The sequence below is a fragment of the Phaseolus vulgaris genome, chromosome 9, assembly GCF_000499845.2.
Source record: "Phaseolus vulgaris cultivar G19833 chromosome 9, P. vulgaris v2.0, whole genome shotgun sequence".
Lineage (NCBI taxonomy): Eukaryota > Viridiplantae > Streptophyta > Magnoliopsida > Fabales > Fabaceae > Phaseolus > Phaseolus vulgaris.
In genome coordinates this window covers 7,117,869-7,132,057 of record NC_023751.2, presented here as the reverse complement: position 1 = coordinate 7,132,057, position 14,189 = coordinate 7,117,869, and the positions used below count along the sequence as shown (strand labels likewise).

Here is a 14,189-nt window from a genome sequence, read left to right as displayed (position 1 = left end):
AAAATTAGAATAAATTGAAAGCTTTAAAAAGAATAAATTGAATTTCAAAATGTAAAAGAACTAAATATTATTTAACCTAAAACTTATCGAAATACATAATAAAATGTAAATACTATTTCTAGCACTGCTACTGTTCTTTTGTTGGTTATAGAGTACACATTTTTATATTGATTGGTTCACAAAACTTACATATGGTGACAGTGAGTTGGGTGGATAGCTACTCGATAATACTTTTAAACAATATTTTTGAAATATAAAGTATATATAAAAATAAACTTAAATCCAAAATCCTAAATTTAAACACTAAATTTATTTAAATATTTCGTGTAAAAAAATATAAAATTACATGCAATCTCAATTTAATCAATACAAATAAAATATTTAAAATTACTGTATCAAAATCTATTACAAGAATTTCAACCATACTCAATGTTTCATATTTTTCTCAGTAATTAAAAATAAATAAATTCAATACTTCACATGTGTTTTGAATATTGTTTATTATTTAAGTTATAATATTGTACAACTGTAACAATCAAATTAAAATATTTAAAATTAATAATTTGAAACAAAATGTCAGACATTTAAAGTGTAGTGAGTTTACTTTTATTTATAAATAAAGTTTTATGGATTCAAAAAATAATAAAAAACAATATTTTATATTGTTTTTTAGAATAAAATATTCTATTCATAATAAAATAACAATTTATTTAAATGTCAAATTAATGGTATCAAGGTATCATTGCTAAACGTTTAAATAAATATCAAGCACATTTTTTATATAGTAATTTTAAATAGAATTAAATATTTTAAAAATTATAGCATTCTCATCATTTAGTTTTTCTATAATTGTGTAAGTTTTATTTTTCCATCTTGTTAAGTATCTTGTAAACAAAAATAAATTCATTAAAATAGATAACAATTAATCAATATAGATATTATTAAAAAAAAATGTTAGTATAATTACTTTTTATGTCATATCATAATCAATCTTAAACACTCTTCATCATATTGCATGTAATGCATCTTAATCTTAATGTAAAAATCCTATAATATTAAAGGGAGAATATATAATATTTTAAATCATTAGTTATAATATATCAAATTAGGGGTGTGTATCAGTTCAATCTGTTTTGACCCAATTCATCATAGGTCCGTCAATGTTATATGGACTTAAATTAGTAACCCGCCTTGTTAGAGGGTGGATTGATAGGCTGGTTCGCTACTTTTTTATTTACTTTTTATTTATTTATTTACTTTATTGTAGTCATTGATATCACTTGTTGGACAACAAAAATATAAGAAAAAAAATAAAATTGAATCAAACTTTAATATTATAATAGAAAAATGTTTAATGTCTAACAAAATAAAGTAAATATCAACAATAATTCAATGAATAAAATGATGTATAAAAAAATTAATGTAAATAAAGTTCTATATAGAACATTGACAATCATCAATTTAATTCAAAAAAACATGAGATTTCTCTTTAAAAAGTAAAGAAGGGTGGGCTTACAAGCCAGACTTGGGAGTTAGATTGGCAAATGGAACGACGGTGGATCAGAGGTAGACACTGAAGCAAGCTCAGATGAAGGAAGCTTAGGGGCTAGCTTGTGCGATTTAGTGGGGTCGGATTTTGGTGAGGCCGGAGAAGGTGAAGGGGGCGCCGTCGGAGGAGGAAGATTGGGGCATGAAGAGACGGTTCAGGGTAAGTTGGATTCAGATTTTCTTGGTAAGGAGCGTGAGCTGCATGGGGTAGTTGCTCAAGCACTTTTAAGTGAGGCATTGAATGCGCACGGTTCTCTTTGCTCTTCTAAGAAAGAGAAAGTGGCATCATTGATTGGGCACGGTTTTTCTAGCTCTTATATGAAAGAGAATGTGGAATCAACTTTCAATGTTGTAGTGGCTACCAATGAGACCAAGGCAGAAGACGAAAAGGCAAGGAGAGTTGTTGGAGAAGGCGTGGATAAGTGCAGCAAGAGCCATTTAATAGGGTGTGTATCTGAAAGGTTAGGAGTGTCTTTATGCGTAGAAGACGTGCAAGGAGAGTTGCATGTTGATCGTGGGTCCCACTCTAAGGCACAGGAATGCGCACCTCTTATTGGACGTTTGGAAAGAGGAGCAGTGAGTGGGAAAGAAGTGGTTTGCGAATTTAATGATCAAGCTACATTTTCGAAAACTTCGGAGTCTAGAAGGGATTTAAAGAGTAAGTGCGTCCAGGATGCTGGTTTTGAGAACGTGGTAGGTGAGTTCGATTTGGAACAGTTGCGTTTTGTGAGTAGGATAGAAGATTCTTTAGGGACAAGACCTTTATTGGAAGAAGTGGAACAGTCTGGGGCCAGGGTGGAGGGAGAAGGAGCTGTCGGGTGGTCGAGATTAAAAGATCATCCAAAGTTATTAACTTCCCACAGCTTTACTGGAAACGGGCATGCAGATTTTGATAAGTTAGAAAAAGAGGAGGAAGTGAAAAGACCTGAAAGTCCAACTACGAAGGAGAGTGGGAGAAACGTTTCTATGGGAAGGTTGTCAGCGGGGTTGGGGACGGGTGCGGAAGATGTTTTGGAAGGCGGGGGTAATATTGTCTCTTCGAAGGGTAGGTTGTCGGGTTTGGTTGGGGAAGTCGGAGGTGAACATCCCATAGTGGATAAAGTGTTTTTGGTTCACCAAACTGGTAGTTCGTCGAATTCTTTAATCCCTTCTGACAGCGCAATTGAGAACTGTAACAGGATTTTTTGGGTGAAGACTGACAAGAATGTTGCTGCAAGTGTCTGGGGAGTAGGGAAAGAAACAGGTTTTTTGTTTTCTGGTCGAGAAGAAGTAGTCTTAAATGGTCTTTATTCGTTATCTAATCAAGGTGGTGTGACTACGAGAAAAATGTGGAAAGAAAGGAGCAAGTTTGTCAATGAAGATTCTTAGTCTGAATATTAGAGGGGTAGGCGGGGTAAATAAAAGGAATTATGTTAGGGATTTGATCAGCAGAGAGCAGGTGGACATGGTGTGTTTACAGGAGACGAAGTGTTCAGATTTCAGTAGGGAAAAGGTGTGTCTGCTTTGGGGAACCAACGAAGTGGATTGGGTGGAAAACAAAGTTGTTAACAGCGCAGGCGGAGTAATCACGATGTGGAGCAACAGGGTGTTTCAGTTGTCCAGTTTTGTAAATGGTAGGAATTTTTCTGTGTTAGAAGGGGTGTGGAAGAGGGGCATTGGAACTCACGTTACTATTGTGAATATTTACTGTTCAGGCTCTTTGCGGGAGAAGAAAGAGATGTGGAACAAGATCAGCGGTTTCAGACAGGGTCAATTATCAAAGGCTTGGTGTATCATTGGAGACTTTAACTCTGTAAGAAGACAAGAGGAAAGGAAGAGTGTGGTTGTGATTACTGATTATTCTAGAGAAATAAAGGCTTTCAATGATTTCATTGAAAGTTCAGAGTTGGCAGATATTCCGTTGGTGGGCAGGAAGTTTACTTGGTTCAAGCCCAATGGTTTGGTTAAAAGCAGAATTGACAGGGTGTTGGTATCTAAGGAGTGGTTGGAGTACTGGCCAAACAACCAACAATACGTCTTAAACAGGTCAATATCGGACCATTGTGCAATTATTTTGAAAGAAGTTTCTGTTGACTGGGGCCCGAAACCTTTTAGATGTTTGGATGTGTGGTTGAAAGATAGCAGGTTCAAGGATTTCGTGTGCTCGTGTTGGTCTTCTTACAAGGTGACAGAAGGGGGAATTTTTGTGTTTAAAGAAAAGCTGAAAAAGTTAAAAGCTGACTTAAAGGTGTGGAATAGGGAAGTCTTCAGAGACGTGAATCAGGCTAGTAAGGAATTCCAAAAAAGGTTAGAGGAACTGGACACTCGTGATGAGGAAGATGGGTTAGTAGAGTCAGAAAGGGATGAAAGAAAGTCTCTCTTTGCTAAACTTACCGAGGCTAAAGCTAAACAAGAGGCGATTCTTTTTCAGAAAGCAAGACAGAGTTGGATAAAGCAGGGGGATCTTAATACAAAGTTCTTTCATTCTGCGGTAAAATGGAGGAGGGCAAGGAATCCTTTACACGGAGTCTTTGATAATAACAAATGGTGCGATAGTAAGGAGGATGTAAAAAATAAGGTGTGTGAGTTCTTTGAAGAAAGGTTCGCCAGGAACGATTTGTGTCAGGTCAGACTTGACAAGGTTAGATTCAATTCTATCTCGGAAGCTGACAACGTTTCGTTAGTCAGTGATTTTTCTGAAGAAGAAGTCAGGGCAGCGATCTGGGGTGTGATAGTTCAAAAAGTCCTGACCCTGACGGGTTCAACTTTGGCTTTATAAAATCCTGTTGGGAAATTTTAAAGAAGGATGTGATGTCAGCAGTAAAAGACTTTGCTGGGTTTGGTTGTTGGCCAAGAGGTTCAAATGCGTCATTTCTCTGTTTGATACCAAAAGTTGAAAACCCTCAACAGCTGGGGGAGTTTAGACCTATTTCTCTAGTAGGTTGCTTGTACAAAATCATCTCTAAGGTACTCTCCTTGCGTCTGAAAAAGGTGATTGGAAAAATTATTGATATAAGACAGTCAGCGTTTATTGAAGGGAGAGGTCTATTGGATAGCGTGCTCATTGCAAATGAGGTGTTAGAGGAGTACAAGAGGAAGAGAAAGCGCTGTATCTTTTTTAAAGTCGACTATGAGAAGGCTTATGATTCGGTGAAATGGGACTTTATTTACTATATGCTAAGGAGGTTGGTTTTCTGCGACCGGTGGATTCGGTGGATAAAGGGATGCTTGGAGTCAGCTTCGGTGTCTGTCTTGGTGAATGGAAGTTCAACTAGGGAGTTCTTTCCCAAAAAGGGTCTTCGACAGGGTGACCCGCTTGCCCTTTTCTCTTTCTCATTGTGGCGGAAGGGTTAGCTGGGGTGACAAGGGTGGCAGAAGAAAAGAAGTTGATTGACAGTTTGGAGGTTGGAAAGGATAAAGTAAAGGTAAATATGTTACAATATGCGGATGACACCTTGTTCTTCTGTGAAGCGAATACCAAAAGCGTTTTCAACTTAAAGGCGATCCTGCAATGTTTTGAGCTCGCTTTGGGGTTAAGGGTTAATTTTGCGAAAAGCAGGATCGGAGGGACGGGGATGGACCAGGTCACACTTCAGCGTTTCGCAGCGATTCTTAATTGCGATACGATGGTATCTCCTTTCATTTACCTGGGAATGCCAGTTGGAGGGAGTCATAAACGCGGCGCGTTTTGGAACGGGGTGCTAGAGAAAGTGCAGGAGAGATTAAGCAGGTGGAAGGGAAGAAGTTTGTCGATGGCTGGGAAGATTTGTCTGATAAGGTCAGTGCTTTCTTCCATCCCATTATTCTTTATGTCGCTATTCAAATTGCCTGCTGGGGTGGCACGGAAGTTGATCAGGCTACAAAGGGATTTTCTATGGGGTTGGGGTGCAGACGGAAGGAAGATTGCTTGGGTTTCATGGAACTTAGCGTGTTAGCCTCGTGAGTTTGGGGGTCTAAGAATCATAGACCCAAAGCTGTTTAACTTGGCTTTGCTGGGGAAGTGGATTTGGAGGTTGGGTTCGGTTGAGGTCGGTCTTTGGAAGGAAGTTCTTTTGTCTAAGTATGGTGGGTGGAGATCTCTGGGAGTGGAGGGTAAAGATAGGAGTTGCTCTCTTTGGTGGAAAGATTTGAAGGAAGTGTGGTCGACGGAGGGGTGGGGGAGAAGTTTTGAAGACAATTTTGAGTGGAAAGTAGGTGATGGGAAGGATAATTATTTCTGGAAGGATAGATGGTTGAAGGGCGAGGCGTTGAAAAATGTATTCCCAAGATTGTTCTCTATTAGCTCTAACAATGACGCAAAATTGTTGGAGTGTGGGTATTGGTCTAATGGAAGATGGGTTTGGAAACTAGCTTGGAGAAGGTCTTTCTTTGAGTGGGAGAATCCGATGGCGGAGCAGTTGGGTCAGCTCCTGGTTGGGGTTGGGGTGGCCCCAGGAGAGGCTGATAGTTGGGTTTGGAAGGTTGGGGATCTACAATCTTTTACAGTAAGTTCAGCTTACAAACTTATCAGGAAGGATAATGAGGCGAATTCTTTGTCGGTTTTTAGTAAGATATGGAGGAGTAAGGTTGTGCCTTCTGCGGCGCTTTTGGCTTGGAGGGTGTTGGAAAACAAGCTTGCTACTAGGGTTAATCTTAGTAGAAGAGGGGTGCAGTTAGAAAGCTTGAGGTGTGTTCTGTGCGGGAAGGAGGAAGAGTCGTGTAGTCATTTGTTCTTTGGTTGTACTTTCGCTTGGTGTGTTTGGTGTTTATGCTACAGGTGGCTTGGAGTTCTGTTTGTGGCTCATAATGAGCCAAGGTTTAACTTCGATCAGTTCAGGTTGATTCTTCCTTCTAAGACGGGTTCTTTTGTTTGGAACACAATTTGGATAGGGGTGGTTAGTGAAATTTGGAGTCACAGGAACACAATAATTTTCAAAAGAGGAGTGGTTGATGCGTCTGAAGTTTTTGCGCTGATACAAGTAAAGGTTTGGTCCTGGGTCTTTACAAATTTCAGGTTAGTTTCTTTCTCCTTCTTTGATTGGTGTTTGGAACCATTGGAGTGCTTGAGGTTAGTTTCTTGAAGTTTTTTCTCTTTCTAGGTTAAGTAAGGGCAAGGCGTTGGTTTGTTTGTTTTGACGGTCTGCTGTTGTATTTGGTGGTGAGCAATTTGTATAAGGGTTGAACCACCCCTGAAGTGGTTCAAATTTATTTATTTGTTATTGCCGATCAAAAAAAAAAAAAAGGTAAGCTGGGCCAATACGGATTGATGGATTCAAAAAGTTAACCCACCCTACCTAAACAATGGTGGATCAGCGGAAACTCAACCCATTTAGTCATTCTTAATCAAAACAAAGTTTTCTTATTTTTGGTTGTAACATAAACGAGTAGTGCAGAAAAGGATCCAATTTTTATTTATACACTGGTGCAAAAAAAAAAACAAAACGAATGCGGCTATTTTACATTTATAAGGGAGGCTATATAATCGCATTTGATGAGCATGCATTTATAAATGGAAAAGATAAGAAGGCGGCTATATATATAGCCGCATTTGTAAATTCGATTTATAAATGTGACTATTTACATAGCCGCATTTATAAATCATATTTACGAGAGACGTTTAGAGTTTCGTTTCTTTTTCGTTGTTGATTGAGTTTCTAATCAATGTTCTCAAACTTTGATCTTTTTCGAAGAACATGGTTATTATTTTAGCATTTCTTTTGATCTCTTAGTGCATCCATATTATACATCTTCGTATTTCATCCCAATGGAAGTCCAGAAAACGCAAATAAAAATTCTCCTATGCATCGCAAATATATGACGGAACAAGGTGGCAACATCGGCGAGGAAGGCACAACAGTAAGCGCAAACAAAAACTTTCTCAAGCATGACCTTAGCAATGACATAAAACAAAATATAAGAGAAACGCAAAACATACAAAAATCAATGGTGAAGAAGAAAAGAGGAAGACAATGCTTACCGATTACAGGAAGACAATGCTTACCGATTACAGGAAGACAATGCAAAGAAGAGAGGAAGAAAAGAGGAAACACAGTTAATGGAGAAAACACATAAGAAAAACGAAGCGCGAGAAAAATGAGAGTATCAAAACGTAAATGACGCGTTTCTGAATTAAAGTTAAAAAGATTTTAAGAATATACATACACAAGAATATTTTAGAAGTAATTCAACTTTTATATAAAAATATATGAATAACTTAACCACATAACTCATTTCAAACATAACACATTTGACAATAAAGTTTAGGGTTTAGAGTTTAGTTTAAAAAACAAAACAACTTTTGACCTAACATCCTTTTCTTTAACATGTATAATGCATGACTATATTAAATAATTTTTTTATAAAAAGTTGAGATATCCATAAATAATGTTTTTATTTAATTCATTATTATTTGGCAATAAAGTTTGATAGTTTACTTTTTTTTCTGCATTAATGCATAAAATCTTTCTTCCAAATTTTTTTCTTTCCAACACCCCATTCTACTTATTTGATATATATAGATGAAAGGGTAATATAATACCTTTGTACTTGTTAAAATTGGGCTGGAAAAACCCTGCACCCATGGGTAGTAGGTACCCGTTTAAACTATTTAGATGAATTGTTTAATCTTCCCTGCTTCTACCTAAGACTTTGCTCACCATCATTTTCAACTTAATTAGGATCTAGTAAGCACCAGAAGGCATCAAAATCTTTATTAAATACTCCTTTTTTAGTGTAGCATGTTTTAAAGATTTTTATTTCTCTTTAACTGTTATTCTCAAACTTGAACATATGACTCTTTTTATTATCAGCGAAAAACCTTGAACATAATTTTATACTTTTACCTTTCAGCTAATTTTTAACTAATTTTTATAATTGAAAGAATAAATTAGAAAATCTTATAAATAATATTATATTTCTTGATTCCTTCAAAACAACCTAATAGTACTCTTCAAAAAGATGAAATAGGTATATAACATTAGACTTTGAGTGGCTGGGTCATCTAAATTTCTAATTCCTTCTTTTCATATTTTATGGAAGATTTAGCATGTTTTTTTTGGTAAGTTGCCTAATTGTTCTTGATTTATATTATTTTTATTTTGTTTTTTTTAATATAGGAAAGAGAACTCCCAATCTTTAGATAAAATGAAAGCTAATTAATTTAGATAAAAGAGAAAACACGAAGGTAGAGATTATTACATTCCCCTATATGAAATTACCTGTGCACTATTCAAAGATATATGTTCAATATTTGTATATTATGTTTTGAGATTTAATTTTTTTTATCGATAATAAAAAATATATATATAATAAATGAAAATAACGGGTTATTTCAACCCTATGTAACAAAACAAAATGGCACTGAGTTGTTTTGAAGCAGACTTTATTTAGTGAGTAATTAATAAAAAATCATGTCATTAGTCAATCAATTATGTGAAGAGTAATTTTTATTATCACTGTTGAAAGAGTTCTAATTAGGATATTCTGATTTTATTGTGAGTATATTTTTTTTATAAAAGTTGAGGTATCTTAAATATTTTTATTTATTTATTTATTTTGTCTGATAAAAAAGAGTGAAAAGTAATTTAAAAAATTGATTTCATTTTTTAAAAAGAAAATTAAACGTTACCAACATATTTTTGTGTGTGTATATTCTAATCCAGAAGAAGTCTTCGAACTAAGGTATTTCTTATTCACTTACAAGAGAAACAATTCAGAAATTTCCATGACAAATTCCTATGAAGACCAATGACTAAAAAACACACCTGTATATATGTCGGTATGAATGTATACTAATACATAACTACGAGAATTAGTGTGCTTATATATGAATATGATTGTTCTAACTACCTTCTTTACATCATTTTCTTCATTGATGTTGCCACTCGCAAGACAGACATAGCTTCCAAGGCGTTACCACTATTTTATTATGCAATAATTGCCTATGTTTGTATATGCATTATCCCCATCAATCAAACAGCAGCAGGGGTCTAGCATGCTTAGTTTAGACGTTAAAAATCTTATTTAAACTAACATAATTGCAATGACATAAGAATCTTTAAGTGGCACACAACGCATGGGGTAGGATTAGGTGGTGAAAATTTTCCTTACACTTAAAAATTAGGAGAGTATGGAGGAGAACAAACCTAACCACATTGTGATTTTCGTTGTTACTTTGACAATCATGCCAAACTTGACCTCAACCAATCGAATTATTCGAGTGCCTTTGACAAGGCATACTCCAAAAAGGTACGATTAGATTAATCACAGGGCCACTAGTGGTGCATTGACATGTGTTAGACATTAGTTTCATTGCGAAGACTTTGTACTCTTAGCTATATTTTTTATTTCTGTTCCTCAAGGCTTAGCAGTCAACTTCTTAATGGAAAAGGAATCAAATCTAACTACTCACGATGGAAATAGACGACTTGTTTTAACTTATAAGCAGCCATTTCCTTTTATGATGGTTTAGGATTTGCTGCATATTTCAAACACTTTCTAATGTGTCTTAGATAAGCCATTATTAATTTACTGATTAATGTTTAAATTTCTTCTCAAATAAAACCTCCTCCCACTTGCTCTGTGGAAAGTTATAGTAGTGCTCACAAAATAATATTTCAGTGTTTAGATCATTGTTGTAGATCTGCTCAAGGTTTTTTGTTTTCTCGTACTCTTTAGGATCAACACATTTTACAAAGCAATGGGAATGCCATTTTATGAGACCTCGAATAGAAAAACATTTTACAAAAACTTACTGAGGAATGTCTTTCTATAAAATCCCATTCGTAATGCTACTGTACCTTTCTACATAAGGAGAACAACTGAAATAAATTAAAAATGAGCCAACAAATTAGATGGGGACTATCTGTCTTGAATTATCTCATAATAGAACATATTTATAAAATCATTAAATAGAAATTAATTTTTAGAGATCAAAATAATTAGTTACAATAATAATTAAATTAGAGACCATTTTATAAACTAAAACAAAAATTGGTTTCTAAATTAGTTTCTATTATTGTTAAATAATTTCTAAATTGGTATCTAATTAGCAACCAAGTTTTAACTACCAATTATTTAGTTTTTAAATTTGGTCTCTAAAACCTTGGTTGCTAATTAAATACTAATTTAAAAATTATTTAATAATAATATAAAATAACTTAGAAACCAGTTTTTGTTTTAGTTTCTAAAATGTTCTCTAATTTAGTACTATTGCAACTAATTATTTTGGTATCTAAAAATTGGTTTTTATGAATAATAGTAATATGCACATCTTTTACTGATTTCCAAGAGATTCAACCCTGATAAGTCCGGTTTTGTGTATTATGGTCTGAGTACATTCTTGAATTTATGTCCGTAAGTTGGAGAAAACAATTCGTAACATGTTTATAATTTAGTAGGAAAATAATTAGCTTTTGCTCTAGGCCTGGAGCCTTGGTATAGTGATAAAGTTGAGAAGAAATTAATCAGTGTATAGGTATACATAAATCATAAACCAAATTCATGGTTCTTTTCTGCAAGTAACTTATTGTTAACTCAAGATGTTCGCCTTTCATGTTCTTCCTACCCCATTTTCTCGAAGAAAAAAATATACATAACATAAACCAAGAAGTTCGATATACAATAAACTAACAAATGAAACAAAAAATAAAGAAACAACAGTAAAAGCCAAATTTTGTTTGAGCAAAGAAAACATAACTGTTGAAAACGATACTGTCATACCGACAATCAAACTAGTTCGATGAAACTGTCCCGGGGTTATGTACAAAACATGTATTCATATATAAATACGAATGTATGTAAATGGGCATACATATGTATATGTATATATATGGTCTAATTAAGTTACAAGAAGCAAACACGGCGTAAAACACAATACTTGAACCTGGTGCAAATTAAATACTAAGATAGCTCAGGCATGATGGGGTCCTCAAAAAATAGTTCAGGCCAATAAGATGGGGGTCCTCCTCCATAGCTAGAAGTGCTGCTGCTGGCATCTCCTGGATTGCTAGCTGATGTACCTATTGCATTCGGAGGAATAGATGGAATAATCCATGAAGAGTGATGATCAACCGTGTGATCCCCTTGACTTATCATTGCAAAGTCAGTACCTTGACTCATCTCACTATTCAAACATGATTGAGAACTGAAAGAGACTTGTGGGTCTAAAAGGTGAGGTAGCACGTTTTGGTGGTGGAGTGGTTGAGAACTAGCAATGCCATGAGAAAATGAGGCAGGAGCATCCGGTTGCGATATGACTGTATTCTCTTTCACATTGGAGACTGAGTTTAACAAAGTGAAAGGTTCCATGTTGTTCATGTTGTTTGTGGTGGCATTTTGGTCATAGTAGTTGGAGCTTAAGGAGTTTGAGGATTGGATTAGATGATGAAGGTATTGAAGCTTTGCCAGCTGGACTGCCTCTGCTTGCAACATCATAGCATGTTCATCCAATGATTGATGATCCACAAGGTCTGTCATGTTGGCCAAAGCTAGCAGATATGGCAAGCTGGAAACAAGGTCAGTTCTAGGTTGGTGAGTCATTGGATCAAAACCCATCTGAATCAACTTTTTCTTTAAATGAGTATTCCAGAAATTCTTGATCTCATTATCCGTCCTTCCAGGAAGGTGGGTCGCAATTGCTGACCATCTAAAAAACAAAATAAAAAAACATTATGAATCCAAAAAACAAAAGAAGGAAGTCATAACAGCGCAAATAACGAGGAGATTAGGCTTGAATAGGTTAAATTTGCGTGGAAAACTAGAAAAAAGAACTGTGGCAAGGAAAGTACTTGTTTCCAAGGATAGAATGGAGATGCAGAATTGTTTGCTCCTCTTCTTGAGAAAATTTGCCCCTCTTGATATCAGGCCTTAAATAGTTAGTCCACCTTAGCCTACAACTTTTTCCACATCTGTTGAGACCTGCCATAATTGCAAGAAACAAAAATGAATGAGGAATCTATAACATTAAAAAGAGAGAACAGAACTAGGTATATAGTTTCAGCCATAATTAATATCAAGCTAGAAATTTACACACCGGCTAGCTTAGGGAGAGCTCTCCAACTTCCATGGCCATGTTTCTCAATGTGCTGAACCAGCTTTTGATCTTCTTCGGGAGTCCAGGGACCTTTCTTAAGGCCATTCTCATCGCAGCATGGAGATCTTCCCATATTGTGTGCTATACTCTGGATTGACCAAAAACTATGATTATCCTTTACTCCTCTTTACCACCAAATTAAACTGGGACTGCTGCATACTATTTATATAACCATTATATTCTTATTACTTTCTTCTCCTCCTTAATTATCTGTAATATTAAATAACATTTCACAATCTTTATTAGGCCGATGAAAGATTTGACACTTCCATCTCGTTAATGTGTAAACAACAAAATGTCTCATGCATTGACAAATTTGCCCTTATATTGGTAATCAATCAAAAACTAGATTAACACTTTTAAAATAGATACTATAATATTTAAGAAATTTATGATATAATATAAGGTGATTAAGTAATCGTATAAAAACTATATGCACTCTTAGTATATAATATTTTCTCTTATATATAATCACTCTTTCTAAGTGATGGTATTTTTTTGTATTTTACTTAATTAAATGAACTATTAACTAATCCAATGATATTATTTATCAGTAAAACTATACTATTTGCAAACTTCATTTTACAAGTAATTTTTATTTAGTTTTTTACGCATACGTGCATGGCAAATGATTGAGGTTATTTTAGACATGCTCAAGAATTCAATCAATTTCTTCAGACGCTATGGAGTAAAAAATATTTTCTTTCTTGTTAATCAGATACATGTTTCCTTCAGCACGGTTCCATTAGAATAAATTTGGAAAATGAATAAAATATGATATTCAAACGAAGCAATGAGGAGAATTTGGTAATTATGGAGTAAACTTTTTGTAGTTTGAATTAACTGATTATTAATGTGGCACTAAAGTGTCCTTAAAAAGATGAAGTTCCAAATTAGATTACGTAACACGTGGCGAATGAGTGCTTGTCGGAGGAACCCCTCCCATGCACGCAAAGAGGAGGCTGTTTCCCTCTTTCGTCATCGTTTGCATGGCACCCAAAGACTCACGTCCTCTCTTCTTGGATTTCATGCCCCCTTAAACAAATCATCTACTCAACAACAGTACCATGAAAAACAATCTCCGAATAATATATATTACAATAAATCCAATTGTGTATACTCTACATAATATATATGTCTATGACTAGTTCTATACGTAGACATTAAAAACTTATCTTATTTTACATAACTGATGAAGATCAGTTTTATTTAGATTGAAGATTGAATCCCAGCAGTTGTGCTTTTCTTTTTCTTAATATTAGTGTATAGTTTAAATAAAAATGATTTACATTTATAATTTTCTTTTTCACAATAAAATATGTTTTCAACTTATATACATATCCAAATACTCGTACAAAGTTACTCTTAATTTTTGAAGTTATGTACTTTATTAATTAACTAATAAACAATCTTCTATATTCATATAAAATCGTGTATAAGTTTTTCTCCTATTATTCAGCTCTATGTGTCAGCATTTTTTTTTTATTAACAAAGAATAAATAAAATAAAAAGACACATTTTAGGGGTGTCTCAACCCTTATACAAAACCCCAAATACAAGTATTCTAGTACCCTACCAACTACTGATCCAA

General features: G+C 34.6%; 2 protein-coding genes across 2 annotated transcripts; one reads left to right on the top strand and one right to left on the bottom strand.

Moving 5' to 3' along the window:
- Positions 1–2,992: 2,992 nt before the first annotated feature.
- On the top strand, positions 2,993–4,306 carry LOC137822176 (uncharacterized). Its single transcript, XM_068627078.1, has one exon. It carries the CDS (start codon positions 2,993–2,995, stop codon positions 4,304–4,306), a length of 1,314 nt encoding a protein of 437 aa, XP_068483179.1.
- Positions 4,307–11,205: 6,899 nt separating this feature from the next.
- Positions 11,206–12,755, bottom strand: LOC137822881 (transcription factor MYB93). The gene is made up of 3 exons (XM_068627895.1): positions 12,539–12,755; positions 12,294–12,423; positions 11,206–12,151 (listed from the first exon to the last, which is right to left on the bottom strand). The coding sequence occupies exons 1-3, from the start codon at positions 12,669–12,671 to the stop codon at positions 11,407–11,409; spliced, it is 1,008 nt and encodes a 335-aa protein (XP_068483996.1). The 5' UTR covers positions 12,672–12,755; the 3' UTR covers positions 11,206–11,406.
- Between the last annotated feature and the right edge of the window lie 1,434 nt (positions 12,756–14,189).